Source organism: Otolemur garnettii, unplaced genomic scaffold, assembly GCF_000181295.1.
Source record: "Otolemur garnettii isolate 467f Iridium unplaced genomic scaffold, OtoGar3 scaffold00099, whole genome shotgun sequence".
NCBI classification, from domain to species: domain Eukaryota; kingdom Metazoa; phylum Chordata; class Mammalia; order Primates; family Galagidae; genus Otolemur; species Otolemur garnettii.
In genome coordinates, this window is record NW_003852494.1 from 1928823 (window position 1) to 1943599 (window position 14777).

The window sequence follows — 14777 nt, forward strand, 5'->3', positions numbered from 1 at the left end:
CTGCCCATCCTTGATGTCCCGGTTCATCTTCTGCTCCTTGAGCAGGGAGCCGGGCAGATTTGAGGCGTACTTAAAACCAGGGCCACGCTTTTGCTTGTAGGCCAAAAAGAGAGAAGGAACAAACCTACTGTATATCTTTGGCCATGCCCTGTCTCTTCCCCAGGTCCACAGCACCCCACCTGCCTGACTATTCAAGAAGAGGCTGGTTATAGCAAGGCCCAGGCCCGCCCCACTCCTGGCTGACCCTGGGACTTGGAGCCCAGCACTCACTTTCCCGGTCTTGCCGGCGTGGTTACACTTCGGACACTCCCAGCAGTTTGGAAGCTCGTCGTTGACCACACCCTCTGACTCCTTAATCTGTTGAGGGACACACTGGGACTTAGCAAGTCAGGAAAGGCATAGGCAAGGGACCTTCCAAGCACACAGTTTCTCGAGGCATCTGCCAGAAACATCAACACTCTCCCCACCCCCCCAGGTCATATCCATCCCATATCCCAGCCTAAAAAACAAAGAGCTGCAAAGGGCTGGTAGAGATGAGCAGCTCTGGATTTAGGCCAGGGCTCAAATGATCAATCTCTATCTCTCAGGGACTGTCCGTGAGCCAGAGCCCTCTTCTAAAAAAAAGTCAACGTATCCATCTCACTAGGGGTTTGCAAGAATTCACTGAGATGACCTAGGTAAAACCATGAGCTCAAATCCTGGCACATAGAAAGGACCTTCCAGAGCACTCTACTGGGTGTCAGGTGTGAATAAGTCAGATGTGGTTGTCCCTGCTCTCATGGAGCACATGAGCTGGGAGAGAAAAGAGAGAAATAACCAAATAATTAAAATGTGAGGGAAGAGCTGATTTTTAAGCCCAGGAAATAGCACTACCCCCTCTGGAGTGGTGTGTTCACATGCGATTGTGATGCAGGAATGAAGGTCAAATCTCCCACCCCTGCTGAAGTGGTGGCTGCCTCAGAGCTGAAGTATCCTTATGGCCAGGCCCACCCAGATCTCTGTAAAACACACAAGCACGCAAGGTTTGACACAGGGGCGGATGGGGGCTGTGCCAGGGATGACATTGTCTTGGGACAAAAGGTATATGCCAGCCCAGAGTGGTCTCTTCCTTTCAAAGATGAATCTACTGCCTAAAACAGAAAGGCACAGCACAATAGTCATCTGGGAGAAGGTAAGAGCTGCTCCAGGCACACTGGGAACAGGTTCCTGGTGCAAAGGAACAGGAATGCAGCCATCTGTTGTCTTAGACCCCGCCCTCCCCAACCTAGGTCCTGTCCTCCCAGAAACCCAGAGCCAAGACTACAGCCAGCACCTAAAGTCTCTCTCTGGCTCAGGTGCAAACAAGCAGCCCATGTTTTCTATCTGCTAACACTCTGGGAACCTTCCATGGTTCTGATGTCCTGGGGGTGGGGGCTGGCACATGTTCATTCCCTCAAAGACACTGGTGTCTGAACTGCTCCAGACCCCTCCTGTTATGGGCTCCTCACCTGATACACAGGAACGACCAGACTCAGGGAAAGTTTACCGTGCCACATCAGTCCCAATGCCTCAGTGGCAGTGTCCACCCTGAGGGATCAGCACCACCAGAGGCCCTGGGGGTGGGGGGTGTCAAGCTGTTCACCTTAAGGCATCCAGGGTGGATGATTTCATTGCAGATGGAGCACTCCATGAGCATGAGGTTAAATTTGCCTTCTTCCTCTTCCACCGTGTCTTCCTTCCCTGCCTCGCCACACACGAGGCACACGGCGGTGTGGGGCAGCACTGGCTGGGAGCCGGGAGAGCACAGACAGGTCAGTTGGGAGAGGAGGACATACCCCGGCCTGCCAGGAGATGTCAGAAAACTGGCCCTGGCACACTCACTCTTTCAAATACCTATCAGGCTACTACGCTGAGCACTGGGAAACAGCAATAAATCTCTGCCACCCTGAGCTTACATGTTAGTGGAAGGAGACAGACAACATCAACAATAGAGCATGCTAGATAGAGATGAGGGATATGGGAAAATAATGCAGCGAGGGCAGGGCCGGGGTACAGGATGGAAGGAAGGCTTCATATTTGGAAAAAGTCTGTAGGAGCTAGGGTGGATGCTCAACTGAGATCCCCAAAGGGCTGAGGCTGCATCTCACCAACGAGTCAAAGCAGAGCCCACGGACTGCAAGGTCCCAGTACCTTTACAGAGAGGTCTATGAGGTCCAAACTATCTTCAGAAGAGAAGAAGACATTGTTTGCCTTTTGTAGTGTTGATATTCCCACTGGTGGGTGAAAATGCTGGCCCCTTAGCACAAGTCAAGTCAGGGCCCTCAAGTGTACCAGAAGTCAGAAGCCCATGGCCACTTTCATTTAAGGATGTCCTTAATGAAGCAGTAGAAAATATAATTTATGAAAACCTAGACCTTGAGTACACACCCTTTTTACATTCTGTATAAAAGAAAAAAGCATGCATCAAGCACTTCTGCACACTGAAAGACGCTGGTTATCAAATGAAAGGCACTTGACTAAGCTAGGAGCTGAACTGGCCAAATTCTCCACAGATCGTTTTAAAAGTATGAGTGAGGCTAGGGCACGAGCCACATGCATCAGGGCTGGTGGGTTCAAATCCAGCCCGGCTCTGCCAAACAACAACGACAACTACAAGAAAAAAGCCAGGCATTGTGGCGGGTACCTGTAGTCCCAGCTACTTGGGAGGCTGAGGTAGGATAATCGCTTAAGCCCAAGAGTTTGAGATTGCTGTGAGCTGTAAAGCCACAGCACTCTACCGAGGGCAACATAGTAAAACTCTGTCTCAAAATAAATAAATAAATAAATAAAAGTATGACTGATAAAAACCCTATAGATACTGGCATATTTTCATGAACAAGAAAGAAGCAAGCCTGTCATTTCCAGAAAAGTAACAAATGGCATTTGTTACAAATCACAAAATTCAAAGTTTCTTTTTAATATTTCTAAAAATTGTTGCAATTCTGTGTTATATATGATTAAGTGTGTATGTTTAGCGCCAAGTCAACAACAGCTAAAAAAATTTCAGCTTTTGAATAAAAATTAGACTTTTAGAAAACTCAATAAGCCACCAGAAACAGAATGAGCCCTTCAAAATGAGGAAGATTTTTCTGACCAAATCAGTGGTGATATTAACAAATGGGATTTTAAAAATATTGCTATGATGTCACGTGGCAGTATTTAGAAAATCTGTCGGCTTGGCGCCTGTGGCTCAAGCGGCTAAGGCGCCAGCCACATACACCTAAGGTGGCGGGTTCAAATCCCCAGCCCGGGCCCGCCAAACAACAATGATGGCTGCAACCAAAAAATGGCCAGGTGTTGTGGCGGGCGCCTGTAGTCCCAGCTACTTGGGAGGCTGAGGCAGGAGACTCGCTTGAGCCCAGAAGTTGGAGGTTGCTATGAGCTGTGATGCCATGGCACTCTACCCAGGGGGATAGCTTAAAGCTCTGCCTCAAAAAAAAAAAAAAGAAAAGAAAATCTGTCCAATTCAGGGAGGCAGTATTTTCCAAATGGCTAATGCCTGATATTACAACATCATCCATGAGCAAATGAGCTATTCAAAGGGCAAAACAGACTGATGACTTTTAATGCAACAGTATGAAAAGTTCATTGATACAGTTTCAGATTCCACATTGTAACTAACCTTTAAGAAACTGCCCCCTGTTGAGTTCTGGTCGAGTATCAGAACATCCACGGTTATCTAAAAAGGCTATTAAAATACTTTCCTCTCTTTTCCAACTACTGTGTATCTGTGTCAGGCCAATTTTCCATATATTCCCTCCAAAACATCACTACAGATGAAATGTCCAAGTCTTTTCTAATGAACCAGAACATTGAGTAGGTTGAGAAGGGGTATTTTATAAAAGAGATTTATAAAAAAAATAAAATAATGCCATTCTTACTAATTATTTTTGTTTTTAGTATAGGGCAGCACCTGTGTCTCAGTGAGTAGGGCACCGGCCCCATATATTGAGAGTGGAGGATTTGAACTCAGCCCCAGCCAAACTGCAACAAAAAAAGTAGCCAGGCATGTGGAATTGTGGTGGGCACCTGTAGTTCCAGTTACTCAGGAGGCTGAGGCAAGAGAATCGCCTAAGCCCAAGAGCTGAAGGTTGCTGTGAGCTGTGATGCCACCGCACTCTAGTGAAGGTGACAAAGTGAGACTCTGTCTCAAAAAAAAACAAGTATTTCTCATAAAAATGTTACTTCTATTAATATACAATCAGTTTTTCAAATGAATATTTTAAAAATTCCTCAGTTTTCATTTCTAATACAGTAAATATTAATAAATAGCCCACAAAAATGAAAGTCTCTTGGGGTCCTCATAATTTATAAGAGCATAAAGGGGTCCCAAGACCACAAGGTTTTGAGAATTGACGTACCTGACTGTAAAGCCTTTGAGGACAGGGTCCAGATTGGCCTTATTCCTCCCTTTGTATACCCTCCCCTCTCTCCTAGTGATGGAGAGAGTATAATTTTTAGTAAACTGCTTTTAGAGGAGCTTTGAGTAAGCTGGGATATATACTTTGCTGATAAGTAAAAAAGACTTCATAAAAAGACACAAACATTTAAATTCAAACAAATAAAACACTGAAGGGTAAACCAGCCTTATTCATTCAACAAACACCAACTGAACATCTGCTACAGCCTGAAACAAGGTCCTGAAGGATGCAGGAGTAAGGAAGACAGCTGTCACACTTGAGATACTTGGGAAGAAAAAGAAATCCGGCTTGGAGCCTGTGGCTCAAGCGGCTAAGGCGCCAGCCACATACACCTAAGGTGGCGGGTTCGAATCCCCAGCCCAGGCCTGCCAAACAACAATCATGGTTGCAACTAAAAAATGGCCGGGCGTTGTGGCGGGCGCCTGTGGTCCCAGCTACTTGGGAGGCTGAGGCAGGAGGCTCACTTGAGCCTAGAAGTTGGAGGTTGCTATGAGCTGTGATGCCATGGCACTCTACGCAGGGGGATAGCTTGAGGCTCTGTCTCAAAAAAAAAAAAAAAAAAAAGAAAGAAAGAAAAAGAAATCCAAGGAAAACATGGAAAAGTCATGTCTAAGCATTACCAGAAGCAGCATAAGCTAATTTCTGAAGGATGTGGAGGATAGGGCAAAGAGGAAAGAAGCAGAAAGGGAGAAGGGCCTCAAGGTGAACAAGGACAGAGGTGCCTCTGCAGAGCAGGCCAGCCAAATGGGGAAGGCTGCTGCTGGGGGTGCCAAATTGGGGCGGGGGGCACAGTCCATGGTGGCCAGAAGAGCATTTGTGGTGGGGTGGAAGGCTGGGGCCTGACAAGAGGCAGTATGGAGGCAGCACCACAGGTGAAGCACTGCAGAGATCCAGAAGGGGAGATATGCAGGAGGAGGGGGAGAAGCCTGTGGAGGCAGCACTAGAGACAGGGAGCAAACGGAAGGGTTGGGCTGGTCATAGCAAGAGGAAGACTGGCACATGGAAGGCAAAGAAAGGAAAGGTGGGCCTGCATGTGTCACAGGTGGGCAAATCATGGCCCAACAAAGCAGAAGGCTGGAAGAAGAATAGGAAGGGCTCTGAGAACCTGGCTGAGGCTGTATTTGCTTTCAGCTTAAGAAGCCACATCAAGATAGAGAAGAGGAGATGCATGAAAGTGGTTTCCTAAAATAATGTCAAACAGGAAAAGACAATTGTGGATTCACTGTTGACACAAAAAGTTTTAGGTGACACTGTTCTTAAAACCGAGTGCCTAAGACAAACTCTCTTAAGTCCTAACATAATCCAAAGGTCACATGAACTGTCTCTCCTGAAAAATGCATTTGTGCATGCGCTCAGACAAAAATCATTATTTAGCTTCAGAAGGGCTCACAAATTCCCTAGAATCCATTCAGATATCCTAGGGTTCAGGTATCAATTAAAAACAAGCAGTACAACTTTAAAAATTCTATAGCAAAGGAAAGAATCAACAGAATGAAAAGACAACTTGCAAGATGGGAAAAAAAAAATACTTGCAAGCCATATATCTGATAAGTAGTTTCTATCCAGAATATTTTTATAACTCAACAACGATTTTAAAAAGCCCAAAAAGTTCAATAGGCTCAGCACCTGTAGCACAGTGGTTACAGCACCAGCCACATACACGGAGGCTGGCAGGTTCAAACCCAGTCTGGGCCAGTTAAAACACAATTGACAACTGCAACAAAAAACAGCCAGGTGTTATGGCAGGCGCCTGTTGTCCCAGCTACTTGGGAGGCTGTGGCAAAAGAATTGCTAGAGCCCACGAGTTTGAGGTTGCTGTGAGCTGTGACGCCACCACACTCTACTGAGGGCGACAGAGTAAGACTGTCTCAAAAAAAAAAAAAAGGCTAATAGACATTTCTCCAAAGATACACAAATGGCCAAAAATCACATGAAAAGATACTCAACATCACTAATCATCAAAGAAATCTAAATCCAAACCACAATGAGGTTATCACCTCATACACATTAGGATGACTATTATCAAAAACAAACAAGTATGCAAAGCAAACAAACAAAAAACCCAGAAAATAACAAGCATCAGTGAGGATGTAAAGAAATAGGAACCCTTCTGATACACTAGGGGAAACACAGAACAGCACAGCTGCTAAGGAAAACAGTATGCACATTCCTCAAAAAATTAAATATACAATGGCCATATGACTCACCAACCCCACTTTTGGGTGTACAGTTGACTCTTTTTTTTTTTTTTGGCTGGGGCTGGGTTTGGGCCACCTCCAGCATATGGGACCAGTGCCGCACCCTTCTGAGCCACAGGCACTGCCCCTGTACAGTTGACTCTTGAACAACATGGGTCTGAATTGTGTGGGTCCCCTTAAACTCAGATTTTTTTTCAATAAAATTTATCCCACCTCTTATTCTACCTCCTCCACCTCTTTAGCCTCTGCTACCCTGAGACAGCAAGACCATACCCCTTCTCAACCTACTCAATGTGAAGACAAGGATGAAGACCTTTACAATGATCCATTGTCACCTAACAAATAGTAAGTATATTCTCTCTTCCTTGCAATTTCTTTCTTTCTTTCTTTCTTTCTTTTTTTTTTTTTGAGACAGAGTCTCACTTTGTTGCCCTCGGTAGAGTGCCATTGAGTCATAACTCACAGCAACCTTCAGCTCTTGGGCTTAGGCAATTCTCCTGCCTCAGCCTCCCAAGTAGCTGGGACTACAGGCGCCCACCACAACGCCTGGCTAGTTTTTTGCTGCAGTTTGGCCGGGGCTGGGGTCAAACCTGCCACTCTTGGTATATTGGGCCAGCGCCCTACTTGCTGAGCCACAGGCGCTGTCCCTTCCTTGCAATTTCTTAATGTCATTTTTTTCTGGGACAGAGTCTAACACTGTTGCCCTAGGTAGAGTGCCCTGGTGTCAGAGCTCATAGCAACCTCAAACTTCTGAGTTCAAGTGATCCTCTTGCCTCAGCCTCCCAAGTAGCTGGGAGTAGCCTACCACAAAGCTCAGATAATTTTTCTATTTTTAGCAGAGACAAGGGTGTCAGTCTTGCTCAGACTGGTTTCAAACTTCTTTTTTTTTTTTTTTGAGATAGTCTCACTATGTTGCCCTTGGTAGAATGCTATGGTGTCATAGCTCACAGCAACCTCAAACTCCTGGGCTTAAGCGATTCTCTTGTCTTAGCCTCCCAAGTAGCTGGCAGTACAGGCAACCGCCACGATGCCCAGCTCTTCTTTTGTTATTGTTGTCACTGTTGTTTAGGATACCTGGGCCAGGTTTGAACATGCCAGCCCCAGTGTATGTTGCTGGCGCCCTAAAAACTGAGCTGAGGGCGCCAAGCCTAGTCTCAAACTTCTAAGCCTAGGCGGTCCACCCAGCTCAGCCTCCAACAGTATTACAGGCATGAGCCACCATGCCCAGACCTCTTGATATTATTGTTTCTCTAGCTTACTTTATTGTAAGAACACAGAAAATATATCATATGTGTTAACTGACTGCTATCAGTAAGGCTTCCGGTCAACCGTAGGCTATTAGCAATAAAGCTATAGAATAAAGCTTTTATAGAATTAAAAGTTATACACAGGGGTGGTGCCTGTGGCTCAGTGGGTAAGGCACCAGCCCCTTATACCGAGGGTGGCAGTTCGAACCTGGTCCCGGCCAAACTGCAACAAAAAATAGCTGGGTGTTGTGGCGGGCACCTGTATTCCCAGCTACTTGAGAGGCTGAGGCAAGAGAATCACCTAAGCCCAAGAGCTGGTGGTTGCCATGAGCTATGATGCCACAACACTCTACCAAGTGTGACAAAGTGAGACTCTGCCTCTAAAAAAAAAAAGTTATATACAGATTTCTTACTGCGTGGAAGGTTGGCATTCCTAAACTCTACTTTGTTCAAAGGTTAACTATATATCCAGAAGAATTAAAAATAGGATTTCAAAGAAGTATCTGCATAGTCATGTTTACTGTAGCACTATTCACAATAGCCAAGAGGTGGGAAACAACCTAAAGGTCGTTCAGCCAAAGAATGAATAAAGAAAATGTAGTTTAGGCTCAGCACCTGTGGCTCAAGTGGCTAAGGTGCCAGCCACATTCACCTAAGGTGGCGGGTTTGAATCCACCCTGGGCCCGCCAAACAACGATGGCTGCAACCAAAAAAATAGCCAGGCGTTGTGGCAGGCGCCTATGGTCCCAGCTACTTGAGAGGCTGAGGCAGGAGACTTGCTTAAGACCAGGAATTAGAGGTTGCTATGAGCTGTGATGTCACAGCACTCTACCCAGGAGGACAGCTTGAGGCTCTGTCTCAAAAAAAAAAAAAAAAAAGGAAAAAAAATGTAGTATATACATAAAGCTTTTTCTCTTTTTTCCATTTGAGTCAGTTTTGATTCAAGAAACTGGAGTATTATTCACCTTTTAAAAAGAAGGAAATTCTGGGCGGCACCTGTGGCTCAAAAGAGTAGGTATATAGCTAGCCCCATATACCAGAGGTGGTGGGTTCAAACCCAGCCCCATCCAAAAAAAAAAGAAGGAAATTCTAGGGTGGGCACGGTGCCTGTAATCCTAGCACTGTGGGAGGCAGAGACAGGTGGATTGCTTGAGCTCACAGATTTGAGACCAGCCTGAGCAAGAGCAAGACCCTATTTCTACTAAAAATAGAAAAACCGAGGCAAGAGAATTGCTTTAGCACAAAAGTTGGAGGTTGCTGTGAGCTGTGACTGCTATAGCACTCTACCCAAGGCAACAGCTTGAGACTCTGTCTTAAAAAAAAAAAAAAAAAAAGGCTCGACACATGTGGTTTAAGTGGCTAGGGTACCAGCCACATACACTGGAGCTGGCAGGTTTAAATCCAGCCCGGGCCCACCAAACAATGGCTGCAACCAAAAAATAGCCAGGCATTGTGGCAGGGGCTTGTAGTCCCAGCTACTTGGGAGGCGGAGGCAGGAGAATCGCTTGAGCCCAATAGTTGGAGGTTGCTGTGAACTATGATGCCACAGCACCCTACCCAGGGTGACAGCTTGAGGCTCTGTCTCAAAAAAAAAGAAGGAAATTCTGTCATATACTACAACCTGGGTTAACCTTGAGGATGTTATGCCAAGGGAAATAAGCCAGTTACAAAAAGATAAGTATTGCATGATTCCGCTTCTACATGTTACCCAGAATAATCAAAGTCTTGGAAACTGAAAATGGGGCTCGGTGCCCATGGCTCAAGGGGCTAGGGCGCTAGCCACATACACCCAAGGTGGCAGGTTCTAATCCAGCCTGGGCCTACATCCAGCCCGGCCTGCTAAAAACAACGATGGCTGCAACCAAAAAATAGCCGGGCATTGTGGCGGGTGCCTGTGGTCTCAGCTACTTGGGAGGCTAAGGCAGGAGACTCGTTTGAGCCCAGGAGTTGGAGGTTGCTGTGAGCTGCAATTGCCACGGCACTCCACCCAGGGGGACAGATTGAGGCTCTGTCTCAAAAAAAAAAAAAAAACAAACTGAAAATGGAATAGTGGGTGCAAGGGGCTGGAGGAAGGGGAAAGAGGAGTAACTGTTCCATAGGTTCAGAAGACTGGTCTCAGTTTCGTAAAAGGAAAGTTCTGAAGATCAGCTACACAACAACACACCTACTGTTAATACTACAGTATTTCACACTGGTGAATTTCATGTTCCGGTTTTTTGGACCACAGTTTAAAACTCAAGATATAAGCAGTATGTGCATGGAAACATAAGGATAAGGCACATGTGGGCTTGGAGGGGCAGCCGCTGGGGAGAAAGGGCTCATCCTGTGCCAGGCTGAGCCTGTGGACACACTCACTGGGCCTAGAAATCCTATCCCTCCTACCAAGCCTGTTTTTTCACAGGGAATGACTGCTTTTACAGGCAGGACCACAGGCCCCTCAGGGAGCAGTGCATGTGGGTGGTATGGAAGAATTAAAAGGCAGGACCACACCAAGTTGCAAAGTACACATCCACCACCGTGTGCTGGGGGCAAGGCCAGCAGCCCTGGGCCACGACTGAAGACCAGACAAGGTAAGTGGGTCTAGAGGGGCCAACAGGACTCTCCAGGTCCCAGATCCTTAGCACCATAAATCACTACTTTTTGTCTGGGGCAGCCCCCTCAGGAGGGGCCCTGACCTTCTATCTAGACCTCTGACTCTAAAAGCAGGACAGGAAGGAAGGAAGTCAGGAACTAGGATCATCATAAACTGGACCATAAATGTTGGCAATGGGGTCACAGACAGGACAGGCTGCCTTGACATCTTTAATGGCAGAGATTTCAAAGTACTTGGCTCATCTTGGGAAGGAAGAGTTTTAAGACCATCAGACTCTAAAGAAATAGAAGCTTGCTCAAGCAGGATGGCCTTAAGTCTAGTAACTGGGATATGAAAACAGCACTGGCCTGAGCCCCCTTTCTTTCCACAAGAAGACCTCTCAGTTTCTGCAGCTCCAACTTCTCTTTATGTGGAGAGGCTGGACGGATCAACAAGCTGACCAACATATATATAGGCCTCGTGCAAGGGGAGGAGAGACCCGGGAGTCCTGGGAAGAGCCCACACTCACCGCGATGCACTGCCGCATGATGCAGCTTTGCTTCATCCGCCCAGGGCCCCCAAATTTCTTCATGTCCTTGCAGAAGTGGCACTCTCCGCACTCGGTCCGCAGGCAGGCCTCGCACTTGCGGCATCGCGTCCGGCGCCGGCGAGCTCCTGCGGTTGTCCGGTTGGCGGCCAACTTCACTGCAGAGGATGGGCCCAGCTTCCCCTTGGGCCGACCCACAGCCCGGTTCTACAGGAGAACAGACAAGATGGGTCAGCTGGGAGGCTGTGGGAGCTGCCAGACCCCTGGGAGAGGATGTTACGGGCTGAACTGTGATCCCCCTCGGGCTGAACTGTGATCCCCCAGAAAGACAAGTCAAGTTCTAAACCCTGGCACCTCAGAATGTGACCTTATTTGGAGACGGGCTTTACAGAGCTAATTAGACTGAATGAGGTCACTCAGGTAAGTCCTCATCCACCAAGGCTGGTGTCCTTATCAAGGGGAAAATTTGGACACAGACACACACATGCATGTGAAGACATAGGGGGAAGATAGCCATATGACTAGAGCCTGGTCTACAAGCCAGTAAGTGCTAAGGATTGTCAGCAGCCACCAGAAGCAGGAGGAGACAAGGGAGGACCCTCCCTCCCTGCATGGCCCTGCCCACCCACCTCTTAATTTCAGACTTCTGGCCTCTAGACTTGAGAGAGAATAAATATTTATTATTTTAAGCCACTGGTTAGGGTAATGCTAGAAACCTGCTACAGGGGACATTTTGCTTCAGATGGTGGCAGGATGCCTGGGCTCAAGACCCCTCCATGGCTCCCTGCACTGGACAGGCCTGTGCCTACCTTTCTGGCCTCTTGTTGCTCTTGGTTGTGCTGTACTTCCCTAGAAAGGCCACATAGGGCCACACAGTTGGACTCTGTTCCCTCTGCCAGGACACTGTCTCCCTCCTCACTCCACTTGGCTAATGCCTACTCACTCCACAGGACTAGGTCATGTACTGCTTCCTCCTGGAAGTCCCCTCTGCCTACCTGCACTGAGCTCAGGGTCTCCACTGTGGGCCCTGCCAAAGTTCTCATAACCATAATCACCGTCCTTACACTGCCTTCCCTTTCAGACAAAGGCACAGAAGGGCACTCACCAAGTGTGTCTTGCCCACCACTGTGTGACTATGAAATGGTCAGGGACACAGAAGGTAATCAACAAACCAACCCACCCTGGGGAGAATGGGAAAGTATAGTGCCCAACTCTTATGTCTACCCTAAATGTGCTTCTTTCCCTGTGACTCTGAGAATAGAGACAGTTCAGTGAACAGAGAGCAGTGCTCAGTGCCAAGCCACAGGTCCTGCCCTCTGGTCCTGGCCACCAGTCCTAGAGTCTCCTGCAAGCCTGGGATCCATAGTGGAGCCTCTAAACCAGCTGATGAGGACACTGTCCATGGAGGTCCCCTGCCCACTGGGGATCTGCAATGGGAAGAACCAGCATAGGAGAGTTTATCTTTTTTTTTTTTTTTTTAAAAGAGAGAGTCTCACTCTGTCACCCTCTGTAGAGTGCCTTCACATCACAGCTCACAGTAACCTCCAACTCTTGGGCTTAAGTGATTCTCTTGCTTCAGCCTCCTGAGTAGCTGGGAATATAGGCATTCCCCACCATCCCCCTGGCTATTTTTGTTACAGTTGCCACTGCTGTTTTAGCCGGCAGGGGCTGGGTTCAAACCCGCCACCCTTGGTATATGGGGCTGCCACTGAGCCACAGGTGCTGCCCAGGAGAGTTTATTTTGTCTGAAGCACCTTTCTGAGGAGTTTGAGTTTGCTGAGAAATGGTAAGCCCCTTTGTTAGGGAGACACATCCCTGCTCCTGAAACTATTAAAGCCCTTTTTAGCTCACTGAACAATCTTTAGATAAACCCCTTCCCCTTTTTTTGAGACAAGGTCTCACTGTGTCACCTGGGCTGGAGTATAGTGACATCATCATAGCTTACTGCAGCCTCAAATTCCTGAGACTCATGCAATCCTCCTGCCCTTGCCTCAGAATGCTAGGATTACAAACATGAGCCATTATGGGCCTGTCCCTTTAATTTTAGTTTGTCATACCTGAATCCCCAAACAAAATCCCATCCTTCTGCTAATCTGTGGGCCTAGAAGAGCTGCTACTCTTAATACCCCGCAACAGTGAAGAAGGTCCTCCTTTCAGGGACCCCACATACAAACACAGTACACACAACTCCCCTAAAACTAGTGCTGCCTAGAAATGCCCAACTACAAGGAAAGAAAAACAGTCACCTTCCTCCCCAAATACAGCCTTACCAGTATAGCAGTTCCTGCAGACAGCCACCAACCTCACATACTACCCTCTCAGAGCTGGCACCTAAGTGTCCTTCCCTTAAATTCACAACAGCCAACAGCAGTGAAGAGAGCTCTGAGGCCTCTGCTGGCCCAAGTACCCACTTCAGGCAGTGCTGTGCTGGGTCTCTATCCCATTCACCCTGCCCTGGCACTCCAGAGAGAAAAGGGAAACTACCCAGGTAGGGGACTGTCACAGCCACCCACCCATCGCTCTTCCCTCTATGGCATCCTGGATTGTCACCAGTGAGGAACGAGGTAAGGCAGGGCCCAGGTTGAAGAGCTGCCCATAAGCAAGCCTGCCACCAACCAGCCACTTAGGAAAGAAGCAACACAAGTTGCTCTTTCATCAAGCAGCAAAGTGTTCTGTGTCCTCTGCCCACCAGTCCTACTGGGTTGGGGCACCCCAGGTGCACTTTAACAGCCCACCACCAAAAGACACTGGCAGGCCAATCAGCTCAGGTCTGGCTGCCCCAGGAAGAAGTAAAACAAGCTGTTTTCACTGCTTACTGGATTTGAAAACAGTGCATAAAGGACCATGGGCCTAAAAGATGAGCAGCTGACCGAGAGCAACAAAGAACGCTGAGAGGAAGTGACAACGACAGGGACCCCAGCAGTGATGGTGGTAGGTATTTTCTGAGCACCCACTATGTGCAGACAGCATGGCCATCATTTCACATAGGATGTTACCTAATTTTAGCTGTACTCTGAACACTATAAATGACAGCAGATAGGCATGCAAAGTGGGGTAAGAGGCCACAGCTCCACCAGGACTGCCAAATCCCCTCAAGGAGTTCATAGCTAGTGCCACGATGCCCTTAGTATCAAGAGTATCAAGAGGTGCACAAAAGAAGCACAGCTACTTCCAGAGAAGTGGAAACCCACAAAGGTTTTCCCCTCTCTTCCCAGCCCACAACACTTTCTGATTCTGCCCTCCCCAAAGGGCAGGTGTCTGTCCTATTACCAACTCCTCAAATTCCAGACAGACAGACAAAGATGTTGGGCACTTCTGAGGCCTTAAGGCAAGTGCAGAGTGGCTAGCCCATGGGCCACCCCCACCAAAAACAAAACTCAAACTCTCACTGTTAAGCTGGAGATTCTAAGGACCAAGTTCTCTGGTGAAAAACCGAAAAAATTCCAAGAGTCCAAAGGAACGTCAGGTATTAGTGACCAAAGAGCGCCTCCAGTCTTGCTAGCCCTGAGGATAGTGTTGGGCCAAGCTAGCCAGGGTCACAAGGCTTATAAGTTACGATGCAACCAGGCCACCTGCTTGTATGTCCCAAAACATGTTCCCAAACAAAGTAGCATTTTTCACTGGTTGTGGTGACTCATGCCTGTAATCCTAGCATTTTGGGGAGGCTGAGGTGGGTTTGAGCTCAAGAGTTCAATATCAGGCTCGGCGCCTATAGCTCAACCGGCTAAGGCGCCAGCCACGTACACCTAAGGTGGCGGGTTTGAATCCCCAGCC

At 47.7% G+C, this 14777-nt stretch overlaps 1 protein-coding gene across 1 annotated transcript in view; it reads right to left on the reverse strand.

Moving 5' to 3' along the window:
• Positions 1-14777, reverse strand: part of KDM2B (lysine demethylase 2B) — a 148196-nt gene that overhangs the window by 14310 nt on the left and 119109 nt on the right. The window contains exons 13-16 of the mRNA XM_023516829.1: positions 10986-11210; positions 1622-1765; positions 271-357; positions 1-93 (exon numbers count right to left, since the gene is read on the reverse strand). Coding sequence (XP_023372597.1) covers positions 1-93; positions 271-357; positions 1622-1765; positions 10986-11210 — 549 coding nt within the window. The remainder of the gene's footprint in view (positions 94-270; positions 358-1621; positions 1766-10985; positions 11211-14777) is intronic.